The sequence below is a fragment of the Mytilus galloprovincialis genome, chromosome 10 (genome assembly GCF_965363235.1).
Source record: "Mytilus galloprovincialis chromosome 10, xbMytGall1.hap1.1, whole genome shotgun sequence".
In the NCBI taxonomy this organism is placed as follows: domain Eukaryota; kingdom Metazoa; phylum Mollusca; class Bivalvia; order Mytilida; family Mytilidae; genus Mytilus; species Mytilus galloprovincialis.
In genome coordinates this window covers 47,828,272-47,843,218 of record NC_134847.1, presented here as the reverse complement: position 1 = coordinate 47,843,218, position 14,947 = coordinate 47,828,272, and the positions used below count along the sequence as shown (strand labels likewise).

The 14,947-nt window shown below is 31.4% G+C and overlaps 1 protein-coding gene across 2 annotated transcripts; it reads right to left on the bottom strand.

The window, feature by feature from the left end:
- Positions 1-1,297: 1,297 nt before the first annotated feature.
- On the bottom strand, positions 1,298-12,872 carry LOC143047703 (BLOC-1-related complex subunit 5-like). Of its 2 annotated transcripts, none has more exons than XM_076220911.1 (4): positions 12,716-12,872; positions 11,162-11,299; positions 7,844-8,181; positions 1,298-1,998 (listed from the first exon to the last, which is right to left on the bottom strand). In XM_076220911.1, the coding sequence occupies exons 2-4, from the start codon at positions 11,277-11,279 to the stop codon at positions 1,768-1,770; spliced, it is 687 nt and encodes a 228-aa protein (XP_076077026.1). In that variant the 5' UTR covers positions 11,280-11,299; positions 12,716-12,872; the 3' UTR covers positions 1,298-1,767. The 2 variants fall into 2 exon arrangements, with proteins under 2 accessions (XP_076077026.1, XP_076077027.1); XM_076220912.1 differs by having other exon boundaries at positions 12,837-12,848.
- Positions 12,873-14,947: the final 2,075 nt, after the last annotated feature.

The following is a 14,947-nucleotide window of genomic DNA, read 5'->3' as shown; positions in this document are numbered from 1 at the left end:
TTAACAAGGGTATGCATTATATTCGTGATTATTTTTGCACGAGCGTAAGTGAGGGCTAAAATAACACGAATATAATGCCTACCCATGATAAAACTAAAATAAAGTATAGCTTGCATCAATTATTTCGATTCTGAGTAGGACAATTAAGGTAATTTCTATGACCGATGTGTAGAGTTGTAAACCGTTTGTGTAGGCTCTTCCATAATCCTCCCTTTTTTGTTTGTAAACAAGCAAACGACTGGCAATGTGATTTTTCAGAGTTAGGAGTTTTGAACAGCCAGTATGAACGATTGTCGTATCTAGGTCAAATATGTCAATTTCGAAGTGCAACACATTACAGTCATTATAAATGAATTAGTAACACCATGTGCATCATTTAATAGGTTGGAAATGTTTTAATTTAATCAAATATATTAAATGCATGTCAATTTGATAAAACTCATTGTTCTGTAGTAGGCAATATACGCATGTGCAAATAAATTTTATTGGATTTAGAGCATGGGTTTATTCATAAAGCGAATGAAGCTCGTCATATAAGAATATTCAGTGGTTGTCTAGAACGAAACATTTGGTTGATGGATTTGCTACAAAGTCACAACACTTGGTAAGCGCCTCATTAAGAAAATTCTATTCAATGGTTCTCTAGTAGAAAGCATTTGTATGTATTTCCCATAGCGTCATATGTTAAACTTACTCCCCCTGCTGGCGACCTTCTTGGATGATGGATATTTATCAAAGCAGTAACAATTGGTCAGCACCTCATAAAGAATATTCATGCCGTGTTTGATTTCATTCATTCCATTCAGTGGTTCTCTAAAAGAAGACATTTGTATTTCCCCCATGGGTCCTATGTTAAAGGATGTCCATCAATGGCTGCAATCTTGGATGATGGATTGACTTCAAAGTTACAACACTTGGTCAACACCTCGTAAGGAACATTCATGCCATTCATTCCATTCAGTGGTTCTCTATAAGAAGACATTTGTATGTATTTCCTATAGGTTCCTATCTTAAACGAAGTTCCCCACTGGCGGCCATCTTTGATGATGGATAAGCTTTAAAGTAATATCACTTGGTCAGCACTTCATGAGATACATTACGCACTGTTTGGTTTCATTCCATTCCGTAGTTCTATTGAAGAAGTTCAAAATGTAAAAAAAAATGTACCGGTATATGTTATTTCATTCTTAGGGAGGGTAGAATAATGGAGAATTAGTTGACATATCTATAGTCTATTCAAATAGTTCAAGAAAGGAGTTATCAGAAAGCAATATTGTGAAATGAGTAACTCTAAAAATGACAAATAAATTAGTTTTATTGCACAATAGACAACCACATATTACAGTTGTGTAAAAAATAAATGATTACAGACATAATGAAGTACATCTCACATATGTAGTTATTTCAGAACAGTCTTAGGCAAAATGAAATCATTCTTTTAATTGGCAAAATAACAAAAGAATATAAGCAAGTCATATTGAAAAAGTGAAAATTAATAGAACATACCTTTCTGAACTGACACCATTACCATTTAATTAATATTAAGCTAGTCCTCAGTAAAATTAACTTTGAACTTAGATAGAAAAATCATAATGGTTAAATAAAATGGGATATCTCAGTATTAATTATTATTCCTAGTAGACTGTGGGATATTTTAACAACTAAAGACTGGTGAAGATATAGATGACATATTCTAAAAGAACAACCAATAGTATACCAATCAATCTCTTTGAAGGGTACACAAAATTAGTTCTGTACAATAACCAGTCACTTGGGACTAGCATGGGTAGACTTGAAATCAAATGGTTCCAGTCTATCATCAGGGGGTAGTAACTGATTTAAACTTTCCATTTTAGGAATGATATTGTCCATGGAACTTTTGATTTTATTGAGAGTAGTAACTGTCTCTGAAACTCGTTGGAACTGTTCAGCATATTTATGATATTTCTTCTGTTTATCTTGCATTAAATTGTGAAGCATTTGCATTGCACAGTCGATCTGAAATTGAAATATATTCTATAAGTAAATGAAACAATGATACCATTATAAAGCTTTAAAAAATAAATAAATATCTTATTGGAAACATATAAAAATCAAAGTGCTGGATAGCACCTGTGGAAAGCTTGAAAGAGTAGTTTGAATAATTTCATATTAAGATATGGTGGGAACAAATGAACATTTATAAAACACTATTGCTGAAAATTGCATTTACAGCAGGGTTCTAGCAGAAATAAAAGTGTTTTCCAGTATGAAGATAAAATGAGCTCAAATTTAATAATATGGGTCTCTTAATTTGCACAATTTTATTTAAACTGCAGTTTATATCTTATCCAAATTATGTTGCCTGTTTGAACATGTTTAAAACAAGAGTGCACACACTGAAATGTCTCGCCTTCTTTACTATTCATTGATATTGTGTTGATAGTCCTAAGTATAAAGCTTTATTACAACTGTCACATAAACTTAACATTAACCAAGATAGCTAAACAAAGACACATGAAGCATCAAATGAGGTCAAGGTCAGATGAACCATGCCAGGGAGACATGTACAGCTAACAATGCTTCCATACATTAAATATAGTTGACCTATTACTTATAGTTTAAGAAAAATAGACCAAAACACAAAAACTTAACACTGTGCAATAAACCATGAAATTAAGGTCATGGTCAAATAAAACGTGCAGGACTGACATATAGATCATAAAATATTTCCATACAACAAATATAGTAGACCTATTGCATAAAGTATAAGAAAAACAGACCAAAACACAAAAACGTAACTATAACCACTGAACCATGAAAATGAGGTCAAGGTCAAATGACATCTGCCCACTAGACATGTACACCTTACAAGCATTCCATACAACAAATAAAGTAGACCTATTGCCTAAAGTGTAAGAAAAACAGACCAAAACACAAAAACTTAACTATAACCACTGAACCATGAAAATGAGGTCAAGGTCAGATGACACCTGCCAGTTGGACATGTACACCTTTGGATCAGTGAACAAGGTTAAGTTTTGGTTGACCACCAAAACTTAACCTTGTTCACTGATCCATGAAATGAGGTCGAGGTCAAGTGAAAACTGTCTGACGGGCATGAAGACCTTGCAAGGTACACACATACCAAATATAGTTATCCTATTACTTATAATAAGAGAGAATTCAACATTACAAAAAATCTGAACTTTTTTTTCAAGTGGTCACTGAACCATGAAAATGAGGTCAAGGACATTGGACATGTGACTGACGGAAACTTCGTAACATGAGGCATCTATATACAAAGTATGAAGCATCCAGGTCTTCCAGCTTCTAAAATATAAAGCTTTTAAGAAGTTAGCTAACGCTGCCGCCGCCGGATCACTATACCTATGTCGAGCTTTCTGCAACAAAAGTTGCAGGCTCGACAAAAATTAAAAAAATTCTTCTAGTAAATGTTACCAATTCCTTGTTAAACATAAGTTCTAGACCAACAGCTAAGAACTTTAAAGTGTCAACAAATATAATCTAAAAATGTTGTTTTGGGGCATTTTGTTAGTTGAAACAAAGGTTAAATGAAATTAAAGATTAAAAGTTGTAGAGTGCCTTTTGATCAATTTATAAAGTATTTATTCAGCACAGGGCATTAAAAATGTACTTTTTCAACGTAAACAAATTAAAAAACTTATTTTATTGAAATGCAGATTTTTCTTGATAGCAAAAATATATATTCACTTCTGAAAAAAATTCAAATGAATAAAAGACATAATGATTGATGGGGAATAAAGTAATAAAAAATGGTTTGTTATATTAACAAAAGTTTTAAAATTTTAAAACTGTTTCAAGCCAATTTCTGATTAAAAAAAAAGTGAACTAACCTTAATTGTTGATTTATTACAGATGATTATTGGAAATTTATCAAGTAAATTATTGACCTAACTTGAATACCTTTTATATATTCATATTAATATTTATATTTCATTTTTTTTAAAGATCGTGTTAATCCTTATTTTATCATTTATCTTTCAGACATAATTTACAGAATCACTTTATGTAATGTACATTTGTAGATCAAAAGTAATAGGCAATAAATAAATCTATCATCCTTATATCAAACATCTAATATATATACATTTGTGTATTCAATTATGAGGTCATATATTTGTGTATTGAGATGTTTATTGGGTCTGTACAATTATGTAACACTGATGTTGATAAGTAATGTGGTCAATTTGATTGACAGTTTAGGAGGTGGGGCATTGTAATTTAAGGTCCACCTTGTCCCTGATTGTTTGGTGATAATGACAGTTGTCAATCATACTAGTATTGTATCAATACTGTCTCAATTATCTAATCAAAATGCTTAAAAAAAACCCTGCACATCAACGCACCTTAATTACATACATTCTTGAATGAACTGCTCCAAAAATTTACCCATTTTTCAAGGTTTATATGTGTTTCCGACATGTGCATATACATGAGAACTATAGGGAACTATATTTCAGTGTGAATACATGCAGTAATAGTTGCTAACCTGTCGTGTTGTTAGGGAGGCCAGTGCCTAAGGAAAGATTTAGAACAAGTTCTAATCTTTCCAAAAATCTATATGTTTTGAAGCATATTTACCTGACGATATTGGTATATAGGTATTTAGTCGGATCTTAACAGGAACTTGTGATTTGGTAACCAAACGGTTTTGATAATAGTAAATAAACAAATGTCGAAATGTTCAGGACTTAATTAAATCTGTATTTGGGTAAGATGATGCAAGCATAGGATTTTTATTGCGTCTTACACTTTGAGAAGCAAGTAATCTTCAACTACTTTATTGAAACATTGTGTAACCAGATGCTCCGCAGGGTGCAGCTTTATACGACCGCAGAGGTTGAACCCTGAACGGTTGGGGCAAGTATGGACACAACATTCAAGCTGGATTCAGCTCTAAATTTGGATAGTGATTAAATAGTTGACACAGCATAGGTTTCTGACACAGAATGAATGTGGTCTAATGAACTTAAAATACTTTTTTTTCCTTTGAGCAATTCACTATGCTGTTGAATATTAATCCTCTCAAAAAAATGTTTGAAGAAATTTTCTTTTTATTTATGAAATCTGAAATGAGAAAAATTTACCCCCCCCCCCCCCCATTTTTTTTTTTTTCACATCCCCTTTCCCTTTTTCCAAAACTGATCTCAATTCAAATTTCTAATGGAGTTTGCAACAATAACTACTCATTTAAATACATCATAAAATATTAAAATGTAACAAAAGGTGCTAGTTATCACTGAATGGTAAAGATTGTTTTAATTTATCAGTTGGTAATAAAAGTGAATATACATTGTCTATTGTATAAAACAATGATTTAAGTTGATTCAACTGCTATTCTGGACAAAGAAAGATAACTCCAATCAATTGAAAATTTCTTGCTATTGCACAATATTGTGCAATTAGATATTTCTTGCTATTGCGCAATACTGTGCAATTGAAAATATTTGCTATTGCACAATACTGTGCAATTGAAGATTTCTTGCTATTGCACAATACTGTGCAATTGAAAATTTCTTGCTATTGCACAACACTGTGCAATTGAAGATTTCTTGCTATTGCTGAATACTGTGCAATTGAAAATTTCTTGCTATTGCACAATACTTAATATAATAATTTTGGATCCTGATTTGAACCAACTTGAAAACTGGGCCCATAATCAAAAATCTAAGTACATGTTTAGATTCAGCATATCAAAAAAGCTCAAGAATTCAATTTTTGTTAAAATCAAACTTAGTTTAATTTTGGACCCTTTGGACTTTAATGTAGACCAATTTGAAAACGGGACTAAAAATTAAGAATCTACATACACAGTAAGATTTGGCATATCAAAGAACCCCAATTATTCAATTTTTGATGAAATCAAACAAAGTTTAATTTGGACCCGATTTGGACCAACTTGAAAACTGGGCCAATAATCAAAAATCTAAGCACATTTTTAGATTCAGCATATCAAAGAACCCCAAGGATTCAATTTTTGTCAAAATCAAACTAAGTTTAATTTTGGACCCTTTGGACCTTAATGTAGACCAATTTGAAAACGGGACCAAAAATTAAAAATCTACATACACAGTTAGATTCAGCATATCAAAGAACCCCAATTATTCAATTTTTGATGAAATCAAACTAAATTCAATTTTGGACCCTTTGGGCCCCTTATTCCTAAACTGTTGGGACCAAAACTCCCAAAATCAAACCCAATCTTCCTTTAGTGGTCATAAACCTTGTGTTTAAATTTCATAGATTTCTATTTACTTAAACTAAAGTTATGGTGCGAAAACCAAGAATAATGCTTACTTGGGCCCCTTTTTGGCCCCTAATTCCTAAACTGTTCAGACCTAAACTCCCAAAATCAATACCAACCTTTCTTTTGTGGTCATAAACCTTGTGTTTAAATTTCATTGATTTCTATTTACTTAAAGTAAAGTTATTGTGCGAAAACCAAGAATAATGCTTATTTGGTCCCTTTTTTGGCCCCTAATTCCTAAACTTTTTGGATCAAAACTCCCAAAATCAATCCCAACCTTCCTTTTGTGGTCATAAACCTTGTGTTAAAATTTCATAGATTTCTATTCACTTTTACTAAAGTTAGAGTGCGAAAACTAAAAGTATTCGGACGACGACAACGCAGACGACGACGCCAACGTGATAGCAATATACGACGAAAAATAAAAATTTTTGCAGTCGTATAAAAACGTTAATTATGAGCTATGAAAGTCAAGTGGCTTGAGCATTTTCCTGAGAAGTTTTAAAAAATTTCAAAGCAATAATTTTTGCAGTGGGTTAGCTTTCATTAGTCTTCACTATTTTATAGATTAACAACTTTTGGTTATATTTATAATTTAGAATCTTCATTGAAGGTGGAGCTCGAATGCACAGTTAATTAATTATATTGATGTGCCAATTTGAACAAAAAGTAATGTGAGTATTGTCTACCTTTAACAGGTTCATTATTTTATAATTAAGTATAGGTTTCTGATATAATTTTGAATAATTACAAAATGTAATAATTCAATATATTTCAGTTCTTGTTATTGCTGCATCAAAAACATTGATGTACGAATATAATTTCATAAATTTGAAATGTTTAAAATGATTACATACCAATGTAAAGAACCGTTCATTATTTTTGAAAAAGACTATAAATTAAAGGCAAGGTATTTATCTCCCCTTCATGATAGATTGATTGGGAATTAACCAGAGTTATCTAATATTAATTACAGAGGGACTAGCAAGCAATTTTTAATTGTAGCTTATTTAATGTTAAAACAATTTTCCACTATAAAAGAATGTTACTTCATACTAATGTAAGAACTTTGTTAGCTAAATCTACAAATTTTATTAGATATTATGAATTTTTATTACAATAGATCAATATGCTATGTTTTGAGAGGAAAACTAAATGTAACCAGGGACTTTCATTGCTCATCTTGTATCTAGTATTACATTTTTGTGCAATATATTCTTTGGACAAATGATTCTATCAGTTTAAACATGCTTAAAGAGGAGTATTGTGCTGTTGAAATTGCAAATTTCACCTAGTACTGCATTCAAATAATGAGTGAGAACTAAAAAATTGTGAACTACAATTAATGTGAATCCGTCCAACTTTCCAACTAAACATTCAAAAAAATAAATCTAGAAAACACCACAAATATGACTGAACTCACAGCATGCTATAATTAATCTAACATTTTTGTCCATTTTTCATAAATCGCAATAACCCATCTCACATGTTTGTTCATTTTTATAGATTGCAAAAATTCTTGATTTTACAGTCAGCATCTACAACAACCATTTTACATTACAAGTCACTTACCTCTTTAATCCTAACACACAAAGCATTCTGGTCAAATGCCACTGCTTCTGATAAATGTTTTAAATGTTCCTGATAACGTAAACAAAGGTCTAGTAACTTCTGGTGGTCCATTTTATCTAGCAAATCTCCATCTCTAGAACTTACTGGTATATTAAGTGAACCCCTCATTATTGGATAGAAAACTGGTATTGTGCTTAATTTTGTCAGTTCTGGATCAGGGTCCTTGACGTACTGAGTGCCATCTTTGACGACAATAATATCATGTTTTGGATTTTTTGTTTCTTTCTCTTCCTTGGGTTTGTTTTTGTTTGGTATTCGTGGTGACTGTCTGGGTGAATCTGTTGAAAATGAAAAAAGTTAAACAAATAAAAGATATCCCTGAACTCTGTATTTCAAATACTTCAGTATTAAGGATGCACTGGGGTGAGGTTTAGGAATTTGTGTCAGATATTTGAACTCCTTGGGTTTTTTTCTATGATACAGGGTAAATATTTTCCCCACAACACCCATTTTTCTTTTCATATAAAAAGACTTCAATATCTCATAAAAGGTCCTTTACAAAAATTTAAGCAGATTCTTGATTTCTTTTCCTTTTATTTGCGGCCAAAATAATATCAATGAAAATTAAATATAAGGTAAAAGGCAAAGTCAAACTTTTTCTTGCCATTATTTTATAATTAATTATTTCCAAAAGGAGCTCAGTAACCTATCAATACTTTAAGCTTATGTTGTTCCTGAACTAATGCTGTTTTGATTTATTATATCAATTTCTAAATTATAGATTTTTTAGCTCACCTGGCCCAAAGGGCCAAGTGAGCTTTTCTCATCACTTGGCGTCCGGCGTCTGGCGTCATCCGTCGTCGTTAACTTTTACAAAAATCTTCTCCTCTGAAACTGCTGGGCCAAATTTAATCAAACATGGCCAAAATCATTATTAGGGTATCTAGTTTAACAATTGTGTCCGGTGACCCGGCCAACCAACCAAGATGGCCGCCATGGCTAAAAATAGAACATAGGGGTAAAATGCAGTTTTTGGCTTATAACTCAAAAACCAAAGCATTTAGAGCAAATCTGACATGGGGTAAAATTGTTAATCAGGTCAAAATCTATCTGCTCTGTAATTTTCAAATGAATCGGACAACCCGTTGATAGGTTACTGCCCCTGAATTGGAAATTTTAAGGAAATTTTGCTGTTTTTGGTTATTATCTTGAATATTATCATAGATAGAGATAAATTGTAAACAGCAAAAATGTTCAGTAAAGTAAGATCTACAAATAGACCCCTTTAGGAGTTATTGCCCTTTATAGTCAATTTTTAACCATTTTTCATAAATCTTAGTCATCTTTAACAAAAACCTTCTCCTCTGAAACTACTGAGCCAAATTAAACCAAACTTGGCCACAATCATCATTGGGGTATCTAATTTAAAAATTGTGTCCGGTGACCCGGCCAACCAACCAAGATGGCCGCCATGGCTAAAAATAGAACATAGGGGTAAAATGCAGTTTTTGGCTTATCACTCAAAAACCAAAGCATTTAGAGCAAATCTGACATCGGGTAAAATTTTTATCAGGTCAAGATCTATCTGCCCTGAAATTTTGAGATAAATTGGACAACCCATTGATAGGTTACTGCCCCTGAATTGGAAATTTTAAGGAAATTTTGCTGTTTTTGGTTATTATCTTGAATATTATTATAGATAGAGATAAACTGTAAACAGCAAAAATGTTCAGCAAAGTAAGATCTACAAATAAGTCAACAAGATCAAAATGGTCTGTTGATCTCTTTAGGAGTTATTGCCCTTTATAGTCAATTTTTAACCATTTTTCGTAAATCTTAGTTATCTAAAAATAGAACATAGGGGTGAAATGTAGATTTTGGCTTATAACTCTGAAACCGCAGCCTTTAGAGCAAATCTGACAGGGTTAAAATTGTTTATCAGGTCAATTTCTATCTGCCCTGAAATTTTCAGACGAATCTGACAACCCGTTGTTGGGTTGCTGCCCCTGAATTGGTAATTTTAAGGAAATTTTGCTGTTTTTGGTTATTACAGTATCTTGAATATTATTATAGATAGAGATAAACTGTAAACATCAATAATGTTCAGCAAAGTAAGATCTACAAATAAGTCAACATGACGGAAATGGTCAATTGACCCCTACTTAGGAGTTATTGTCCTTTATAGTCAATTTTTAAAAATTTTCATAAAATTTGTAAATTTTAACTAACATTTTCCACTGAAATTACTGAGCCAAGTTCATTATAGATAGAGATAATTGTAAGCAGCAAGAATGTTCAGTAAAGTAAGATGTACAAACACATTACCATCACCAAAACACAATTTTGTCATGAATCCATCTGCTTCCTTTGTTTAATATTCACATAGACCAAGGTGAGCGACACAGGCTCTTTAGAGCCTCTAGTTTAATTTCACCAAAGTCATTTTTGAAAGTAGATCCTTATAATGGACAGTATACTGTCATGACTGTTGAAAAAATTAAAGATTAATGAAAATAGAGAGATTTATGGTCTTTGGTGAATTCACTGACATTTAAGTTTTTGAAAGAATATATAAAAAGAAGATGTGGTATGATTGCCAATGAGACAGCTGTCCACAAATGTTTGTTTAGTTATTATTTTACTGTCCAAAACATTTTGCAATTTCTGTTATTTCTTGTGGTATCTTTTTTTTAAATATACCATGCTATTTTTAAAGTTTTTGCATTAAATTTATAAAATGTCATTTTAATTTCATTTGTTTGAGCATATTCTTGTCACTCATTTAACAGTTTTAAAATATCATAATAATGTACAAAACCATTACAAAAATTGTTTAATAACATCACAACTCTAATGGATTTGAAAGTACCATAAAAATTGGGAAAATTAGTGCACAACCCATTTTCTGTAAATGTATATGACTGTCCCAGGACAGGAGCCTGTAATTCAGTGGTTCTCGTTTTTTTGCTGTATATTATATTTATCAGTTGTTTATGTTTTGTTTATTGTCTTGCCCATAATTATATAAGGTGGTTAGTTTTCTAATTTGAATGGATTTACATTTCATGGCCTTAAATTATAGCTTTCTTTGTGGTATATAGGTTTTGCTCATTGTTGAAGTGACCTATAGTTGCTACCTTCATGACCTTCTACATCATTCGGTTACTGGTGGAGAGTTGTCTCATAGGCAATCATACCAAATCTTCTTATTTTGAATTTAGTTTTTGCTTGTATTTTGCTTGAATATTACTTGAATATCATTGTTTCATTACCACTTATGTTATAATCGAAAAACATATAAAATATATATATTCTAACCTCCATCTATAGGTTTACTGATAGAAAATGATGTATATGGTATTTCTTCATCTCTTTGTGACTTCAGGTTACTTCCTGGGGCTCCTGCTGGAAGCTGCGTACTTTGGTCAGATCCCATATTATATTATACTACAGAATCTATAACAAGCAAAAAATCTTTTTCTTATAGTAATACTCAACAAGTTAGAGGCCTGTATTCCTTTTTTTTTTACACGTAACTCAGTGCTAAAGACAGTGAAACAAAAAATCCCTTAAAGACCAAAAAGGACTTAATTAAACAGTGCATCATATTTTCATTTTTCTTTTTCTTCAGATCATTGCAATATAGACACTTTGTGCTGATGTGAAATCATGAACATTTACAAAGCAGCAATTAACCATTCTCAGAGCAGACTTGGAGTCATTAATTACTTTCCAATTACTTGGTAAATGTAATAAATTGCTTCAATTACTACGAATTGTACTATGATTACCTGATTACTTTTAAAATGAAAATTTAGATAAAATATTGAAAACATGAATTTATTCTATGATATGTATATAGGCTTTAAGTATCTTACATCATTTGTACATTGCTTTATAGTTATATAACAAATGAGATCTATTATGAGGGTAGTAATGCCCTTTACAGTCAGGCGTCAAACGTCCATTTTCTGCTACTGTTAGCATCAAATTGATTTAAATTTCACTGTGTATTTTGTCAAAATATCCTGATCGTGATTCGTCAGAGGTCTCAAATAATTATTGTTACCGTTATTTTTGGAAAAAAATTAACGTGATTCGTCAAAATCATTCCATTTTCCTATCGTCTAAAAGAAAGTGCATGTTTTATCGTCATGCACCAATTATTACTGTTAACATCATTTGGCAAGAATTTTTACCATAATTCGTCATGAAGGTACCCCCATTACCACCCTCTATCATATCTACAGTGAGTCTGACTATTTTTAGATTCTATTATTCAGCCTTAGTATCAACATGATCAAAGAAGAGAAAAAGTGTGCTACAGGAAAAAAGAAAATAACATTCATGAATCTGAAGTGTACATAAAACATTGTCTATCAGGAATAGTTAAGACTGTTGCTAGATTCAATGTTTATTTAATGCTCAAAATGATTACAAACCATATTTGATATGATACATGTAGGTATCATATAGATAATTTTCCTCGTCTCGTGGGTTTTCGTTCTATTCAGAATGATTTGTGATGTCACAACTTCCATTGGAAAAGCATGCATAGTACTAATTCATATGATGTACGAAAACATATGATTTGACCATAATACTAATAGAAATTAGGAATACCCCATCCCCTAAATCTGCCTCATGGCTTTGTGAAAGAAAGGATTTGCATAGTAAGATGATCTATACATGTTCTTTGTTAAAATTTGAAAATTAAATTGTTGTTAGTACCATGAAATTGTTTATGTTAAATATTAAACTGTAAATATGAACTATCATGATATTAATACTAAATTATTTAGTAAATAAATAACTCTAATACTATAATATTCATTGCTAAACTTTAACTTAAAGTATAGTTTGATTCCTTACATCCAGGTGAATTGGACACTGGTGGGTAGTTGTCTAATTGACAATCTTGTCACATCTCTTTATTTGTATATCATATGATGATATCAAAGAGAAAATTGCTTATAATTATTCAATAACCTACAGCTATTTATTCCAACATGGTAAAATCTAAAGAAGAAATTTAAATGGATAAAACCCGAGAATATCTAATTACCTAATCAGATTGTGAAGCTTGAGGGTACATTTAAAAGTATAACTAAATACCATTTTTTTTTATTAAATAAAGCAAAGCACAGCATACCTTACAGATGTTATAACTCATACAATTATAGATATAATATGAATTGCTCAGGAACTGAATTTATTGATATTTGTGTTCGGTGTTTAATCTTTTTCTCTTGACCATATTATTGTCTGTTGTCGGTATTTCGTCGACCTGTGCTTTTATTGGTCTCTTGACATCTTCTTTCTTTTCATTTTTTAAATGATTGTTGATGTTGAAATCTACATCTCCTTTTATCTATAAGGAAAATGAGAAAGTTCGTGAGAAAATGTGCTAAAAACTAGTCACAAGTTTTATGAAGATACTTGTCATTTTCGTGTGTTGCGGTCTGGCGAAATACTGCTGTAACTTTGTTCAAGGAATTGTATATTTAAATATACAATTCCTTGCTTGGTTAGAGTAGTTTAGATCCAGTCCATGCATTAATACTTGTCAAAAGTGAGACGTGACAGGACAAAATACGTGATTGAGATTGGCCAGGATACCAGGTTATATAAAGGGAGAGGATGAGTATTACATCATCAGTAACATATATAATAAGTTTCTGTCATTATGTAGAAAGCTAAATTAAGTTCAGTTCAGTTTCTTGTATATTCCTCCATTAATTGTGGAGCACTACCCAAAGGGTATAATTTTAGTAACCACTACTAAACGGCTCTCTAATAAATACATAAGTTTCTAAAAGGCATTTAAGATGCTTTCATTTTATGCATACAAACATTTTTTTGTTGAAAATTTCACTTTAAAGGAAGAATTCAAATCATTCAAAAAAAAGCTATATACGTTAAGGTATTTATACATTGGTCATTCATCTTTTCCTTTTTTTCTTCTCATTTTTTTATTTCTTTTTTCTTTTTCTTTTTTCTTGTAAAGCGATTTGAATCATTTGATTGATATTTTTTAATGTTCAACATTGATCTACAAGCCCTAAGCATTCACGATCCTTGGAGATTAACATTGTGTAAACTCAAACTGAGATAGGAGATAGTTAAACTTACGAATCTTTTTTTTTTTTTTTGTATTTAAGCTGAGACTACTAGTTATAGTAATCTCAGATTTAAGAAAGAATAAAGGTTATTAGTAAAAAGTTCGTCCTGAACATGCATGAAATATTTGCCACTGAAAATTAAATAAACAACAATCATTTCAGTAACGTTTGGTTACAAAATCAAACTCAAGTTAGTTCTTTTTAATTTCATTTTTACCTTTCTTGTATTCTTTTAATGACCGTGCCAATGTAAGTATAAATTGTAAGTATGCAATTACATAATAGACACAAGAGTCTACTCGTGTTGACTGTTTCATTTTGTAATTATATAAAATGCAAATAGGCAAAAATCATTGCCACAGTTGACACTGAAACAAAGCGAAAATATACGTCATGTGTTGCCGTTGTTTTTTTTTTTAAATAATTGTAAGCTACCGAGGTGACTACTGAGATATCTGAGCCAAACTTCCAAGCCAAATCTATGTATTTGTGAAAGTGTGTATGAGGTTTACAGAATAGAGCCATGATAGTGGGCGAAAGGTACAGAATAAACGACTAAAACAATTAAAGAATAGAAAAATAGGCAAATCTATAAAAAAAAAAAAAAAAATAGTGATTTAATGGGGCTAAAATAGAAACAATAGAGTAAAATGACCTCAACAATTAATGAATGAATACAGAAGTTAATCCTCCCCCCACCACCACCACCACCCCACCCCACCCCCGTTTTTCCTACCGTGAGAAACTGTCCATTTTAATTGTTGGTATTGGCTTTGAACTATCTGTCAGTAACTGTTGAGTACCCTCAGATCTGTAATTAGTGTCTTTTTGTTGTTGGGATGTACAAGTCTTGTACATCCCAACATCGAACGGTACTCGGCCACGTCCACTCAGTGTTTTTGTTAGATGTATTTCTTTTTGTATCCATCAGATGAGACGGGCCAGCTTTTTCCAACTGTTTTTTTTTTTTATAGTTTTTTCA

Bases quoted from the DNA above. Each gene is read 5' to 3' on its own strand.
- LOC143047703 (XM_076220911.1), bottom strand. From the start codon at position 11,279: ATGGGATCTGACCAAAGTACGCAGCTTCCAGCAGGAGCCCCAGGAAGT. The intron at 8,182-11,161 runs GTTAGAATATAT...CATTTTCAACAG, and splicing joins CAGTAAACCTATAGATGGAG to ATTCACCCAGACAGTCACCA. The intron at 1,999-7,843 runs GTAAGTGACTTG...TTTCAATTTCAG, and splicing joins TGTGTGTTAGGATTAAAGAG to ATCGACTGTGCAATGCAAAT.